Source organism: Esox lucius, chromosome 17, assembly GCF_011004845.1.
Source record: "Esox lucius isolate fEsoLuc1 chromosome 17, fEsoLuc1.pri, whole genome shotgun sequence".
NCBI classification, from domain to species: domain Eukaryota; kingdom Metazoa; phylum Chordata; class Actinopteri; order Esociformes; family Esocidae; genus Esox; species Esox lucius.
In genome coordinates, this window is record NC_047585.1 from 44866507 (window position 1) to 44880966 (window position 14460).

The 14460-nt window shown below is 41.4% G+C and overlaps 2 protein-coding genes across 2 annotated transcripts in view; one reads left to right on the forward strand and one right to left on the reverse strand.

Moving 5' to 3' along the window:
* The window catches only part of LOC105016644 (ras-specific guanine nucleotide-releasing factor 1), a 48436-nt gene extending 35824 nt beyond the window's left edge, over window positions 1–12612 (forward strand). The window contains exons 23-28 of the mRNA XM_010880622.4: window positions 2842–3039; window positions 3266–3345; window positions 4218–4335; window positions 4628–4696; window positions 5524–11393; window positions 12413–12612. Of these exons, the coding sequence (XP_010878924.2) occupies window positions 2842–3039; window positions 3266–3345; window positions 4218–4335; window positions 4628–4696; window positions 5524–5616 (558 nt within the window). The 3' untranslated portion in view covers window positions 5617–11393; window positions 12413–12612. The remainder of the gene's footprint in view (window positions 1–2841; window positions 3040–3265; window positions 3346–4217; window positions 4336–4627; window positions 4697–5523; window positions 11394–12412) is intronic.
* nudt19 (nudix (nucleoside diphosphate linked moiety X)-type motif 19) lies at window positions 9180–14026 on the reverse strand. Its single transcript, XM_010880620.3, has 3 exons — window positions 12630–14026; window positions 12063–12270; window positions 9180–11449 (listed from the first exon to the last, which is right to left on the reverse strand). The coding sequence occupies exons 1-3, from the start codon at window positions 13416–13418 to the stop codon at window positions 11232–11234; spliced, it is 1215 nt and encodes a 404-aa protein (XP_010878922.1). The 5' UTR covers window positions 13419–14026; the 3' UTR covers window positions 9180–11231.
* Window positions 14027–14460: the final 434 nt, after the last annotated feature.

The window sequence follows — 14460 nt, forward strand, 5'->3', positions numbered from 1 at the left end:
AAGATCTACCCTAACCCTAAGATCTACCCTAACCCTAAGATCTACCCTAACCCTAAGATCTACCCTAACCCTAAGATCTACCCTAACCCTAAGATCTACCCTAACCCTAAAATCTACCCTAACCCTAAGATCTACCCTAACCCTGAGATCTACCCTAACCCTGAGATCTACCCTAACCCTAAGATCTACCCTAACCCTAAGATCTACCCTAACCCTGAGATCTACCCTAACCCTGAGATCTACCCTAACCCTAAGATCTACCCTAACCCTAAGATCTACCCTAACCCTGAGATCTACCCTAACCCTAAGATCTGCCTTAACCCTAAGATCTACCCTAACCCTAAGATCTACCCTAACCCTGAGATCTGCCTTAACCCTAAGATCTACCCTAACCCTGAGATCTGCCTTAACCCTAAGATCTACCCTAACCCTAAGATCTACCCTAACCCTAAGATCTACCCTAACCCTAAGATCTACCCTAACCCTAAGATCTACCCTAACCCTAAAATCTACCCTAACCCTAAGATCTACCCTAACCCTGAGATCTACCCTAACCCTGAGATCTACCCTAACCCTAAGATCTACCCTAACCCTAAGATCTACCCTAACCCTGAGATCTACCCTAACCCTGAGATCTACCCTAACCCTAAGATCTACCCTAACCCTAAGATCTACCCTAACCCTAAGATCTACCCTAACCCTGAGATCTACCCTAACCCTAAGATCTACCCTAACCCTAAGATCTACCCTAACCCTGAGATCTACCCTAACCCTGAGATCTACCCTAACCCTAAGATCTGCCTTAACCCTAAGATCTACCCTAACCCTAAGATCTACCCTAACCCTAAGATCTGCCTTAACCCTAAGATCTACCCTAACCCTAAGATCTACCCTAACCCTGAGATCTACCCTAACCCTGAGATCTGCCTTAACCCTAAGATCTACCCTAACCCTGAGATCTACCCTAACCCTGAGATCTGCCTTAACCCTAAGATCTACCCTAACCCTGAGATCTACCCTAACCCTGAGATCTGCCTTAACCCTAAGATCAGTCCTATTTAATTTTTTTATTCTAGTATTGTATATGTTTTAATTGTATTGTGTTTTTATTTTTTATTTTTTCTTTGTAAGGCACATTGAATTCCTTCTATGTATGAATTGTGCTATATACATTGGGGAGAACAAGTATTTGATGCACTGCCGATTTTGCAGGTTTTCCTACTTACAAAGCATTTCCTACGTACAAATCCAGAAAATCACATTGTATGATTTTTAAGTAATTAATTTGCATTTTATAACATGACATAAGTATTTGATCACCTACCAACCAGTAAGAATTCCGGCTCTCACAGACCTGTTCGTTTTTCTTTCAGAAAAGCAGAACTTAATCAGAAAAATCAGAAAAGCAGAACTTAATATTTGGTACAGAAACCTTCGTTTGCAATTACAGAGATCATAAATTTCCTGGAGTTCTTGACCAGGTTTGCACACACTGCAGCAGGGATTTTGGCCCACTCCCCCATACAGACCTCCAGATCCTTCAGGTTCGGGGCTGTCACTGGGCAATACAGACTTTCAGCTCCCTCCAAAGATTTTCTATTGGGATCAGTTTTTGAGACTGGCTAGGCCACTCCAGGACCTTGAGATGCTTCTTATGGAGCCACTCCTTAGTTGCCCTGGCTGTGTGTTTCTGGTCGTTGTCATGCTGGAAGACCCAGCCACGACCCATCTTCAATGCTCTTACTGAGGGAAGGAGGTTGTTGGCCAAGATCTTGCGATACATGGCCCCATCTATCCTCCCCTCAATACGGTGCAGTGGTCCTGTCCCCTTTGCAGAAAAGCATCCCCAAAGAATGATGTTTCCACCTCCATGCTTCACGGTTGGGTTTGTGTTCTTGGGGTTGTACTCATCCTTCTTCTTCCTCCAAACACGGCGAGTGGAGGATTTTAATCCATGACGGCGTAGTGTGTTACTAATGGTTTTCTTTCGAGACTGTGGTCCCAGCTCTCTTCAGGTCATTGACCAGGTCCTGCCGTGTAGTTCTGGGCTGATCCCTCACCTTCCTCATGATCATTGATGCCCCACGAGGTGAGATCTTGCATGGAGCCCCAGACTGAGGGAGATTGACCATCATCTTGAACTTCTTCCATTTTCTAATAATTGCGCTAACAGTTTTTGCCTTCTCACCAAGCTGCTTGCCTGTTGTCCTGTAGCCCATCCCAGCCTTGTGCAGGTCTACAATTTTATCCCTGATGTCCTTACACAGCTCTCTGGGCTTGGCCATTGTGGAGAGGTTGGAATCTTTTTGATTGAGTGTGTGGACAGGTGTCTTTTATACAGGTAACGAGTTTAAACAGGTGCAGTTAATACAGGTAATGAGTGGAGAACAGGAGGGCTTCTTAAAGAAAAACTAACAGGTCTGTGAGAGCCGGAATTCTTACTGGTTGGTAGGTGATCAAATACTTATGTCATGCAATAAAATGCAAATTAATTATTAAAAATCATACAATGTGATTTTCTGGATTTTTGTTTTAGATTCTGTCTCTCACAGTTGAAGTGTACCTATGATAAAAATTACAGACCTCTACATGCTTTGTAAATAGGAAAACATGCAAAATCTACGAAAACACTAAACTATAACTCAAAAATATTCCTCAACCCTAAAATCCACATAACAAATGATACTTCCATATCGTTTGCTTTTAAAATAAAATTTAGATGGTATTTATACTTTGATGTGTTATCATCTGAGACTAAAATGTATTATCCCAATACTACATTTATATTTCATAAACTTTGTCAGTAAAAAATATTGTTTTTTTCTTCTTTCCCCTCACCAGATCAGTGATCTGATCGCCACGGAGATCCTGCACTGTGAGGACATAAACATGCGTGTGGTTGTCATAGAGAAGTGGGTGGCTGTGGCGGATATCTGTCGCTGTCTTCATAACTACAACGCGGTGCTGGAGATCACGTCTTCTTTGAATCGCAGCTCTGTGTTCCGTCTGAAGAAGACCTGGCTCAAGGTGTCCAAGCAGGTAGGACACTATCCCTGGGACAGGATGCTAGGTTAAATCTCAGTCCTACCAACCCTTAATCCTAGCCCAAGTCTAACCTTGTAGAAGACTGGGTACAAAGTGTCCGAGCAGGACGGTAACCTTAAGCTAATAGCACCACAGTTGTGACCGGTTTTGGGGTCGATTTAGGAACTTGCATCTGTGGAAAGGTTGATTTGAATGCACTGATATCTTTTCCCATCCCCAGACCAAGGCCGTGATTGACAAGCTGCAGAAGTTGGTTTCTTCTGAGGGAGGATTTAAGAACCTAAGAGAGGCTCTGAAGAAGTAAGTGCTTGTGCCTGACAGACACCGATATTCAGGCTGTTTGCTATTGGCTAGATGACAGTGATATTCAGGCTGTTTGCTATTGGCTAGATGACAGTGATATTCAGGCTGTTTGCTATTGGCTAGATGACAGTGATATTCAGGCTGTTTGCTATTGGCTAGATGACAGTGATATTCAGGCTGTTTGCTATTGGCTAGATGACAGTGATATTCAGGCTGTTTGCTATTGGCTAGATGACAGTGATATTCAGGCTGTTTGCTATTGGCTAGATTGTGTGAACTGGCTTTATCATCATCATCTGGTCACCTGACCTTGAGTGTATTGTGTCATTAGGATGTCTCTCCTGATTGGCTGGACTGCTCACTCTCATTCAATACCCACATCACACTGCTTCAGCCTAAAGTTAAATCCACATTTTTATTAACGACTGCGGCGATATAGCCTTTAAGGTTTGCTGCTAAAAAGCCCCTCCATAAGTTAAATGTAATTAACCACTCTGTCATCCGCTTTGTAACCTCTGCCCCCGCAACAGTCATCACTGTGACCTTTACTCTCTGACCCCCTTCAACGCTCATCACTGTGACCTTTAAGCCATGGTTAACTGGCCCTCCCCACATACACAATGCCAGACTCACTGGTACAAACTTATTTACAACAGCCTTTCAGGCAGATCCCTCCTCCACCACGGCTCACTCCTAAAACCTACACCTCTAGTTGTCATTCATTTGTCTGCTGCCAATGAGGGGAATGAATCCACCCACTTTGGCTAGTCGTGGTTTGGACCCCAGGTGATGGGGCTCAGTCGCGGGAGATCCGGCCCAGTTGAACCCCTGTGTGTTTAATCTACCAGTTTGCTCACCCCCTTCTCCAGCTGTGACCCTCCGTGTGTTCCATACCTGGGCATGTACCTGACTGACCTGGCCTTCATCGAAGAGGGAACGCCCAACTACACCGAGGATAACCTGGTCAACTTCTCCAAGATGAGGATGGTAACCTTGATCTTAACCATAATCCTGACCCTAACCGTAACCCTGACCCGAATCCTGACCCTGGTCTTAACGCTAACCCTGACCGCAACACTTACGCTGACCTTAACCCTGACCCCACCCATTCAAACCAGTTCTTGGGTAGCTTTAGTTTTGCCTGTCATTATCTCTTACAGACATGAACCAGCTGTGCTCTGCTTGTTATGAAAGTGTCCGGTTGAAGTTACTCATGGCATCCTTACATTCATCCATATTGATATCCAAGCAACAGCTTTTTAACCCTTAATGCCTACAGATTTCTCATGTCATCAGAGAGATACGCCAGTTCCAGCAGACTGCATACAAAATAGATCTACAGCCAAAGGTAATTACTAGTTAGTCAGATCTAATACTGTTGTTATTTTACAAGTACATCGTAGCTTGTGCTGTGCTGTAATTAATAGTACATAATGTCCAGTACTTTACTGTGAGAGCTAGTACTTTAATTAGTACTGTAATTGCTTAGTAGCTGGTACTTTACTGTAGGGTACAGTGCTGGGGGATATGAGGAATGCACTTTCTAACTTTTCTCAGTCTCCTCCAGTTTTAAATTTTAGGAGGAGATGAGGTCCTGGTCCACACCTGCGGAGTACCTGGTTTGGGGGGCCCGTTGCTGTCCCTGTCCTTGTCCACCTGGTCATACTTTTGACCTAGTCTAGAATCAAATAGATTCTGGATTTAGCCCAGAGAAATGTATTTATTATTCTAATTGGACTCTTAATATCTCACCCGGCAAGCCAGAAGAGGACCTAGAGAGGTCCTCTTCTGAGCCTGGGTCCTCTCTAGGTTTCTTTCTAAAATTCGGCCTTCTTAGGGAGTTTTTCCTAGCCACTGAAATCCAACACTACTGTTGTTTGCTCCTTGGGGTTTAAGGCCGGGTGTCTCTGTAAAGCACTTTGTGACAACTGCTGTTGTAAAATGGGCTTTATAAATACATTTGATTGATTGATTTATTGATACAGCACTGATGTTAATACAGTGTGATTCTTTTTGGAAGTGTATTTCAGGATTCAGTTTGACATCTGACATTCTCAATGATGTTTTTCAGAGGGATGCTGATAAAATGATGCCTAATGAAACAGTAGCATATAAAGTATTGGACCTGTCGGTGGAGGTGATGGTTTATCTGATAATGGTGTTTTTCTCTTTTAGGCAGCAGCTTATCTCCTGGACAGCAGTTCAGTGTGGGGCGAGGAGAGACTCTACGAAGCTTCTCTACAAATAGAGCCCAAAATCTCCTCCTGAAGAACAGAGACCAAAACCTCCTGGAAAACAGAGCCCAAAGCATATTCCTGAACCATTAAGCTCAACACATTTTCCTGAAGAACAGAGCCAAAAATATTAATGAAAAATAAATAATAAATAATTAAATCTCTTACTTAAGAACAGCCAGTAAACATACAGTATCTTACTGTATAATAGAGCCCAACATACAGTATCTTCTAGGGTAATAGAGCCCAACATACAGTATTTTCCTAGATAATAGAGCCCAACATACAGTATCTTCTAGGGTAATATAGCCCAACATACAGTATCTTCTAGGGTAATAGAGCCCAACATACAGTATCTTCTAGGGTAATAGAGCCCATGAACTAAACCGGAAGTGATTGTTTACTCAGCTAAAATATATCCTCATGAAACGTTATAGGGACTATAATAGTCTATACTATATAATGTATATTAACTATTATTTACATTAGATAACGTTAGAAAGTGTCCCTCTAGTATTTATTTTCCCAAAATTGTGTATAATTGTTATTAGAGATTGAGTAGAAGCTAATAGAGCTTTTATTTATATATTTACATATTTAGAACTCTTAATGTTGTTTGAATGTGTTGGAAATAGATACTGCCCCTTCATATGAGTCATCCTCCCAAGCGCTCTGTAACATTCTTCCTGTACGATTCTGCAGAGACATATTTAGGACAGACTAAACGTTTTAGCTGTAGGACTGTAGTAATATTGTGCTCATTCTTTAATATTTTTGCAGTATTTATTCTTTTTTACAAAGCAAAACACCTTGTGGTCAAGTACCATGTCAACATGTTTCAATCCAAACTACAGAGAACCATGTATTCTACAGAGAACCATGTATTCTACAGAGAACCATGTATTCTACAGAGAACCATGTATTCTCAGTGGAATATGTAATCATGCAGGTATAGAAATGTAACCTTTTATTTTATCATTTTATCAGTCATTTTGAAACTAAGGTGTATTTTACAGATGAGCCCTAAATTACAGGAATGAAAGAAACATACACACCCAATACAAATCAAAGTTGCAGTTAAGCATGGTCTTAAAACACAAATTAGTAATATGGACCCCTAACAGTTTCCTGAACTGCCAAGGAGGCTCTGTTTAAACTGAATTGTGGGAGATGAGCATTAAAGCATGAATGACATTTGAAGGCGAAGGTCCTGCATTATCGGAGACTGCATTCAGGGTAACGTTTCATATGTCGGCTCAACTGAAAATAACCACTAAAGGGGAATGTTGCCTAAAATTCTGGAACACCGAAGTAATTCCATACATTGAAACTAGTATTGTGGAGTTTCCCGTCAATGTGGGACCCATTCAACTAGTTTCAATGTATGGAATCACTTTGGAATGTTTGGGTATTAGGTGACCTATATATGTCGATTGCGCAATAAGGCTTCAGCAATACAGATTGAATAGAGCCCCTAGAGGCACTAGCATATCCATCAATACATGACGGACCCATACGTTACCCTGTCCACAGCAAACACACTCAACCCACATTATTTTGACCACAGCACATACACTCAAGCCATACATTATCCTGACCACAGCACACACACTCAACCTATACATTACCCTGACCACAGCACACACACTCAACCCATACATTATCTTGACCACAACACATACACTCAAGCCATACATTAACCTGACCATAGCACACACACTCAACCTATACATTATCTTGATCACAACACATACACAAAAACCATACTTTACCCCAACCACTGAGCACACACTCAACCCATTCATTATTTTGACCACAACACACACTCAAGCCATTTATTATCCTGACCACAGCGCACACACTCAAACTATACATTATCTTGACCACAACACATACACAAAAAACATACATTACCCTGACCACAGCGCGCGCACTCAACCCATACATTATCTTGACCACAACACATACACACAAACCATACATTATACTGACCACAACAGATGCATATCTCACCCTATAAATGATCCTGATCACAACAGACACTGCTCAATAACTATATTATCCTGACCACTGCAGATACATGTATCCGCCATACATTATCCTGACGACAGCGGATACATGTATCAACCCATACATTATCCGGTTCCCAGGACACATCTCAATGCATTCATTTTCCTGACCATAACAGATACATGTCTCAGCCCATACAGTATTCCGACACAACAGATATGTCTCAACCTAATGCATGATAATGTACGAAACAGACATATCAAACATATCCTAACTATATATGAAGTATTTCCAGTTTTGTTTAAAACTGTTTGCTTTCCTGAATCCCTTTTGTTAATAAATCTAATTTATCTCAGGGGTAACATTGTCTTCAGCTGATGCTTTATATAGGGGTGTAAATACTGTGCATAATTTAGTGTCCGGCGTAAGTATTGGAACAGTGACAATTTCTTTTCTTTTGGCTTCTTACTCCGAAATGTTGGATTTGAAATCCAAAAACGTCTTTTGAGTTATGGATCAGTTCATCTTTTGAGGGTTTTTGTGTATATATTGGCTTCACCATGTAGTCATGACAACACTTTATATATAGTCTCCCTATTTAAGGGCACTAAAAGTACTGGATCAAATTTATATAATGTTGAAATTAAAGGCCAATTTCACTATATTTCTTGATAAGAGATGGTTCCTCGTCCCGAAACGTGGTCTAGGACAAAATAAACAGTAGTGGTTCAATTCTCTCTGAATAGCTATTACAGTTTTTTTAATGACATTTCCACAACTTCATCTAACTTAAGCGACCAATAGTTGTAAATGGCACATGCGTGAGCGTGTCCTGGAAAAATTATCTTAAGATATACTTTTGTGTGATATTGTCACCATCTGTGGTTGCAAGCACCACATTTCTTAATGAGCCCCTGTGTTTGGCAAGTGTTAAGACAACTGGGCTTAAATATGTGTATTCTCTCAATGTAAAACAATCCCTTAAAGGGCATTTGGCCCCAAAAAAAATATATATTTTAAAAAATTGTAGTTTATTTTAGCTTATACATAATATTACATTGTAGTAATTTAGCAAATGCTCTTATCTAGAAAAACTTACAGTAGTCAGTACATTAAACTATATTCTATTTATGTACAAATCAAACTCACAACCATGGCATTACAAGAGTGAAGCTCTTATTTAGTGGGCTACACAGATAAGGTTCGGGGTGAGGTTCAATCAAAGATCAGTTTGTAAAATAGTGAATTTCTCCTTTAAGCACATATGATATCTGGTCCAATATTCCTAGCATGCAATGACTACACCAAGCTTGTGACTGTACAAACTTGTTGGATGCATTTGCTGTTTGTTTTGGTTGTTTCATATTATTTTGTTCCCAGTAGAAATGAATGGTAAATAATGTATTGTCATTTGAATACAACATGAACACTTCTACATAATAACGATACTTTGATTATGGATAATCGTGAATGAGTCGTGAATTAACATTTGAAACATTCAATAGACCAAAGTAAAAGCTACCACTTCATGTTAAGGAACAACTTAACTTATTAATTGTTGTTCATAAAATGAAAGTAACTGAATTCAACGTTTCAATGTCAACGTTTATTGTACAAAAAAGCTTTGTTAATTTCCAACATTAGATTACTGAAATATTTAATATAAAAATTGTATTTACATTTATAATCTATGGATTGGTTTAGTATTTAATTCTGATTCCTTTTAGGCAGCACCAACTCTTCCTGTGTTCCAGAGACAAAGTTTCCATGTGGCTTTCAACAATGTTGAGGACATTTTCCAAGAAGGTTGCAAAAACCTTTAAATGTGATGATAGTAATATGAATGACAGCGGTGTGCTTGGGTAAAACGCCCCGTTGAGTAAGACACCCCATACAACCTCATTCTTAAAGCTTTGTTTGTTCATCATTTTTTACGTAATTCTATACAATTTATTTTGAGGTAGGTTTTTTTTATTTTGGAGGCCACGGTACGGAACGGTGTGCAGTTTCTTGGTCACGTATCGGTGTGTCTTCACTACGGCACAAACATTTTACTGAAGGTCAGTGTGAAGTTTATTTTGGAAAACATGCAACACTAATCCAGGAATATAGATGCCTGATCAGGGCACAAACTAGAATACATTTCAATACATAAACAAGGCACAAACTTTGTTTTAAAATCATGTATTGTGGGAACTACCTTTTTGCTGAAATAAGACGGCGAGAGAATTGTAACGTGGCTCGAGCACCTTAGAAAAACTAACTCTCAACAGGTCGATATCTGCAGCTATACACACATTTCTTTATTAAGTTCTTCAACTATATTACACTGCAGATGAGGGCTATTCGAGAGCTAATTTGTTAAGCCAAGCAATTATTTTAATTTCGGTTACTGCGTCAACAAAGTCTCTCGTTTAACCATTAAATCATTTTTTAATGTTTTTTTACAGTTCAATCACATTAATTAGAGGCATTTAACAGCTTAGCTAACTATTAGATTTTTTTCAGTGTATTAGTGTGAAAATGTACCCACGTATTTCATACATCATTATAATTAACGCAATTGGGAATAGCATTTTAGTACACTTAATCTCCAAATGTATTTGAACACACCAAATGTATTTTAAATATATATTTTAAATAAATTAGGAGTATACTGCAAGCGTACGGAACACATTCAATAAAGGTAGTGGGCAGGCATAGATTAGTTTGACGGTTTTGATGTTCAACCGGAAATGATGGGTCCAAATTTCACAAGCACAATTTAGACATTCATTTTTCCTCATAAGGTGTTACCCAAAAACTTTCGTTTTTTTGTGTCAGCAATTAGACCTTCACCTTCGGGGGCGTCTTGCCCAATTTTACTTTACTATCCATTAGTAACAAGCAGTAAAAATGTTGGATCTCACCCTCAATTGCAGGCACAAAAAGTCAAATAATATTAGAAATATGTTAGGGTTAAACACGGCTGGCAAGTTAGATTACAGAAGGCCCCTCCGGCTTTCTCCAGAACACATGTATCAATACAGCATGTGTTCAAGTCCAGCCCACTGCCCTTCCATAATATCCCATTATCCCATAAATCATAGAAATACATACGTAAAGCTCCACTTTTTCAATTTGTTGATACAGTCAAACTGACCTTATTTACTGTAGACTAAGTTAATTATGAAGTTGGATAATTATACAACACAATGACCAACTTCCTATTCCAACAGGTCCCATGTTAAACCTAGATACTGGAGGAGACATCCCATCCTGTCCAATGTCCCAGATGCAAATCCTCTAATAACAACACCTTTTTAACTTTGAGATTTGAAATAAATAGAAAATAAATATTCTGTATGTACATATGTTAAATTAAGATTGATTAACAATGGACACAAAGTACTTTGCTGGGCTTCAGTTGAACAGTGTGGGGAAAAAACAGCAGCAAGGCAGTAGCATGAAGTAAGGGCCTAGGAAGGCTGGGCGCAGTGACTGATGCTTGGGGCTGGCTGGGGGGTCCAGTGACTGATGCTCAGAGCTGGCTGGGGGGTCCAGTGACTGATGCTCAGAGCTGGCTGGGGGGTCCAGTGTTTCAGGCCGGGTCCAGTAGCTGATGCTCAGTGCTGGCTGGGGGGGTCCAGTGACTGATGCTCAGAGCTTGTTGATGATCCTGTGTTTCAGGCCGGGTCCAGTGACTGGGAGCAGGTGTCTGTATTTGGGCGTGATGGTGACGAGGGCAGCGATGCTGTATGGGTCCGAGACCATGAGCCGATGCAACACTGAGCCCTCATCCAGAAGCTTCTCCAGGCTCTGGTTGGTGTTTAGGGACTTTATCTGGCCTGAACCATCCTCTGGGTACAGCTCATCACCTGGCCATACGAAGATAGACACACAGCTGACATAAACCCAGAGCAGCAGGGACAGAGGAGAGAGGTCAGAAAGCAGGAGTCCGGTCAATGATGAGGGGGCAGAGGAGAGAGGTCAGAAAGCAGGAGTCTGGTCTATTATGAGGGGACAGCGGAGAGAGGTCAGAAAGCAGGGGTCCGGTCAATGATGAGGGGACAGAGGAGCGAGGTCAGAAAGCAGGGGTCAGGTCAATGATGAGGGGACAGAGGAGCGAAGTCAGAAAGCAGGGGTCAGGTCAATGATGAGGGGACAGAGGAGCGAGGTCAGAAAGCAGGGGTCAGGTCAATGATGAGGGGACAGAGGAGCGAGGTCAGAAAGCAGGGGTCAGGTCAATGATGAGGGGACAGAGGAGAGAGGTCAGAAAGCAGGGGTCAGGTCAATGATGAGGGGACAGAGGAGAGAGGTCAGGTCAGAGAGGAGAGTCAAAGATGAGGGGTCAGGTAAGATAAACACAGCCTGGACTAGCACATAGGCCCATCGGACAGGCAGACTCACCTGGCAGGATGATATGTAACAGGTAGGTCTATGTGACAGACAGACTCACCTGGCAGGATGATATGTAACAGGTAGACTCACCTGGCAGGAGCGCTACATAGTATTTCTCTGACACCAGGTGGATCGGGAGCCACTGTTCACAGCCTTCTGCGGCTCTCTGTGTGGAGAAGCTATGGAGGTCGAGCAGGGAGGGTAACCGGCACATCTGGCTGAGATTGTAGAACTGCGGAGGGGCTATCCACATGTCTCTGTCCTGGTATCTCTGAAGGACCTCTGCCGGGGTGGACCACTGGGGAATGGGTTTAGAATGCATTTATTTCACCTCACTAATAATTTACCATTAGCTCTGCATTGTTAGCAGATCAGTTAAAGTGAATTATATCGGAAGAGCTAAGGATTATTCATTAAACTCTTCTATTTTCTAACTTCAGGCTGTTGGAAGCTGGTGCCAACAATGGGGTCTCAGGACAGAGTTTGGACTGAGCTAAGCAGATGCCCTCTCGTATGGGGTGGGTCAGACAGGAGACCAGAAGTTGTTCCCAACAAAATCATGAACTGATGTATATACATTTACCATTAATGAATGAAGAATTATACACTTAAGGGCATAATAAAATACACATTCACCCAACTAAGCTATGGGATTACCTCAAAGTGCACGATTTCCTGTTCGTCTTGGAAAGTGTGTGGTGGTTTCTCTTGTAAGCAGCATATGTAAAAGGCGGTATCGTACCTCCGCTGTTTCCCATACTTGCCACTAGGGGTCAGCCAGTTACCCCATTCCCGCAGAGCCCAAATGTTTGGTAAACACTCTAATTCCCTGCACATTTTGATGAAGTTAGAAGGGTTCTCGTTTACTAGCGCTCTCCATTTTGCCAGTTCATCCTTGTTACAAATATCGGTAGTTGTGGTTAATTCGGGCGGACCCCCTGTTTTTTTCTCGATGCTGTTAAGTAAATGTCGTTCTTCGTATTTTGGTACTATTAGAAGGACACCGGACTCCTCAAACGTTTCTCTCACCGCACAGATTCGAAATCCAACGTCTCCTGGAATGGGAGACCCCAGTTTCATTCGGTCAGTGGCGAAAATAGGAGGTCTTGTCTCCGGCGGCTGTTTCACAAATCCCAATCCGAAATTCGGCAAGCGCCGAAATGACTTAAAAACCTCGAGCCATTCACTTGAGAAATCGGACGACTCCACCAGTCCACCGGGAAAGACATAAGCGTTCGGCATGAAGCCACTTGTTCGGCTTCGTCTAAGCAACAACACTTCATAGTCAAAGGGTGACTTATCTGGCAAGTTGGAGTCCGCTTTGATCGCAGTTGCACTGGCTTCATCTACACACCTCGTCAAATTGTCCACAGTGAGTTTATGTCTTGTGCCAGCAGCAAGTATCACCGTAGCCGCCTCCTTCCAGTGTCTTAGAGCCGTATTCATCCTGAGACCGTTTTATTATGACAGTTCCAGCGATGTTATTGGAAACCAGTCAAGTATTGTTTTGATTTGTGTCGACACATGGGCGGTTAGGTCAAATCGAAGGCCGTAGAAGAAGTGAACAGTGTTTCCGGCTTCCGGTTTCTTCTGTTAATAGAACTGCCCTGGCCCCTGCTGGTGGCGGGTTACTGAGATAGGCGCGTAGGCTATGGAAAGATAAAGTACGTTTTGATTTGGACGATTACGGTGAGTGAAGGTTAGATGGTTTTCTAGAAAATTGTTGATTTTTGTGGTTAGTGTAGGTATCTGAGTAACATTTTTACATTTTAGTTATTTAGCTGACACTGTTATCCAGAGTGATTTATACTCTGTACACTGTAGTTAAAGGGGTCATGCGTAAGATTGTTACTGTTTTACTAGAATAAATTACCAGAAAACATCTGCTGGTAATGTTATAATGTTTCAAATATATTATTTTGACCACAATGTTTGGAGCACCTGAGGTACTCCTCATTTAAACGTTGTCACTGGTCTGTCTATCAGTTTGCATTGATGTGTATTCTACTGGCTTTAGACAGTGCCACCCCACCTCCCTAAACCAGCCTGGACTAGCTAGAACTATTAGAATCTTGTTAAGTAATGGAAGACGAGGAGGTGGCAAGTCATATTATTGTTTAAATTCAGTTTTGTAAATGTTTCAGGTATGAATCCACACAATGCCCCTTTGTGACATTGTAGTTAGTTGCTCATATCAAGAGCGGCTTAAACAGTACATTGTAGTTATAGTTGGTCTTATCCAGAGTGAGTTAAACAGTACATTGTAGTTATAGTTGGTCTTTTCCAGAGTGAGTTAAACAGTACGTTGTAGTTGAAGTCAGTCTGTTTAATTATGTTGTTTATGGGCCCCAATCATTGTTGGAGGTGAGTTAAAATAACTTTTATTTTGTAGAGACTGCATGGTGGCCTCTAGTGGCTAAAATGCCTATTTAGCATAGCAGTAAGTTAGGGTTGATCAACATAATGTTAGAGGTTAGTTTTTTTATTC

Bases quoted from the DNA above. Each gene is read 5' to 3' on its own strand.
- nudt19 (XM_010880620.3), bottom strand. From the start codon at position 13,418: ATGAATACGGCTCTAAGACACTGGAAGGAGGCGGCTACGGTGATACTT. The intron at 12,271-12,629 runs GTAATCCCATAG...CCCATTCCCCAG, and splicing joins AGGAAATCGTGCACTTTGAG to TGGTCCACCCCGGCAGAGGT. The intron at 11,450-12,062 runs GTGAGTCTACCT...TCGTATGGCCAG, and splicing joins CTATGTAGCGCTCCTGCCAG to GTGATGAGCTGTACCCAGAG.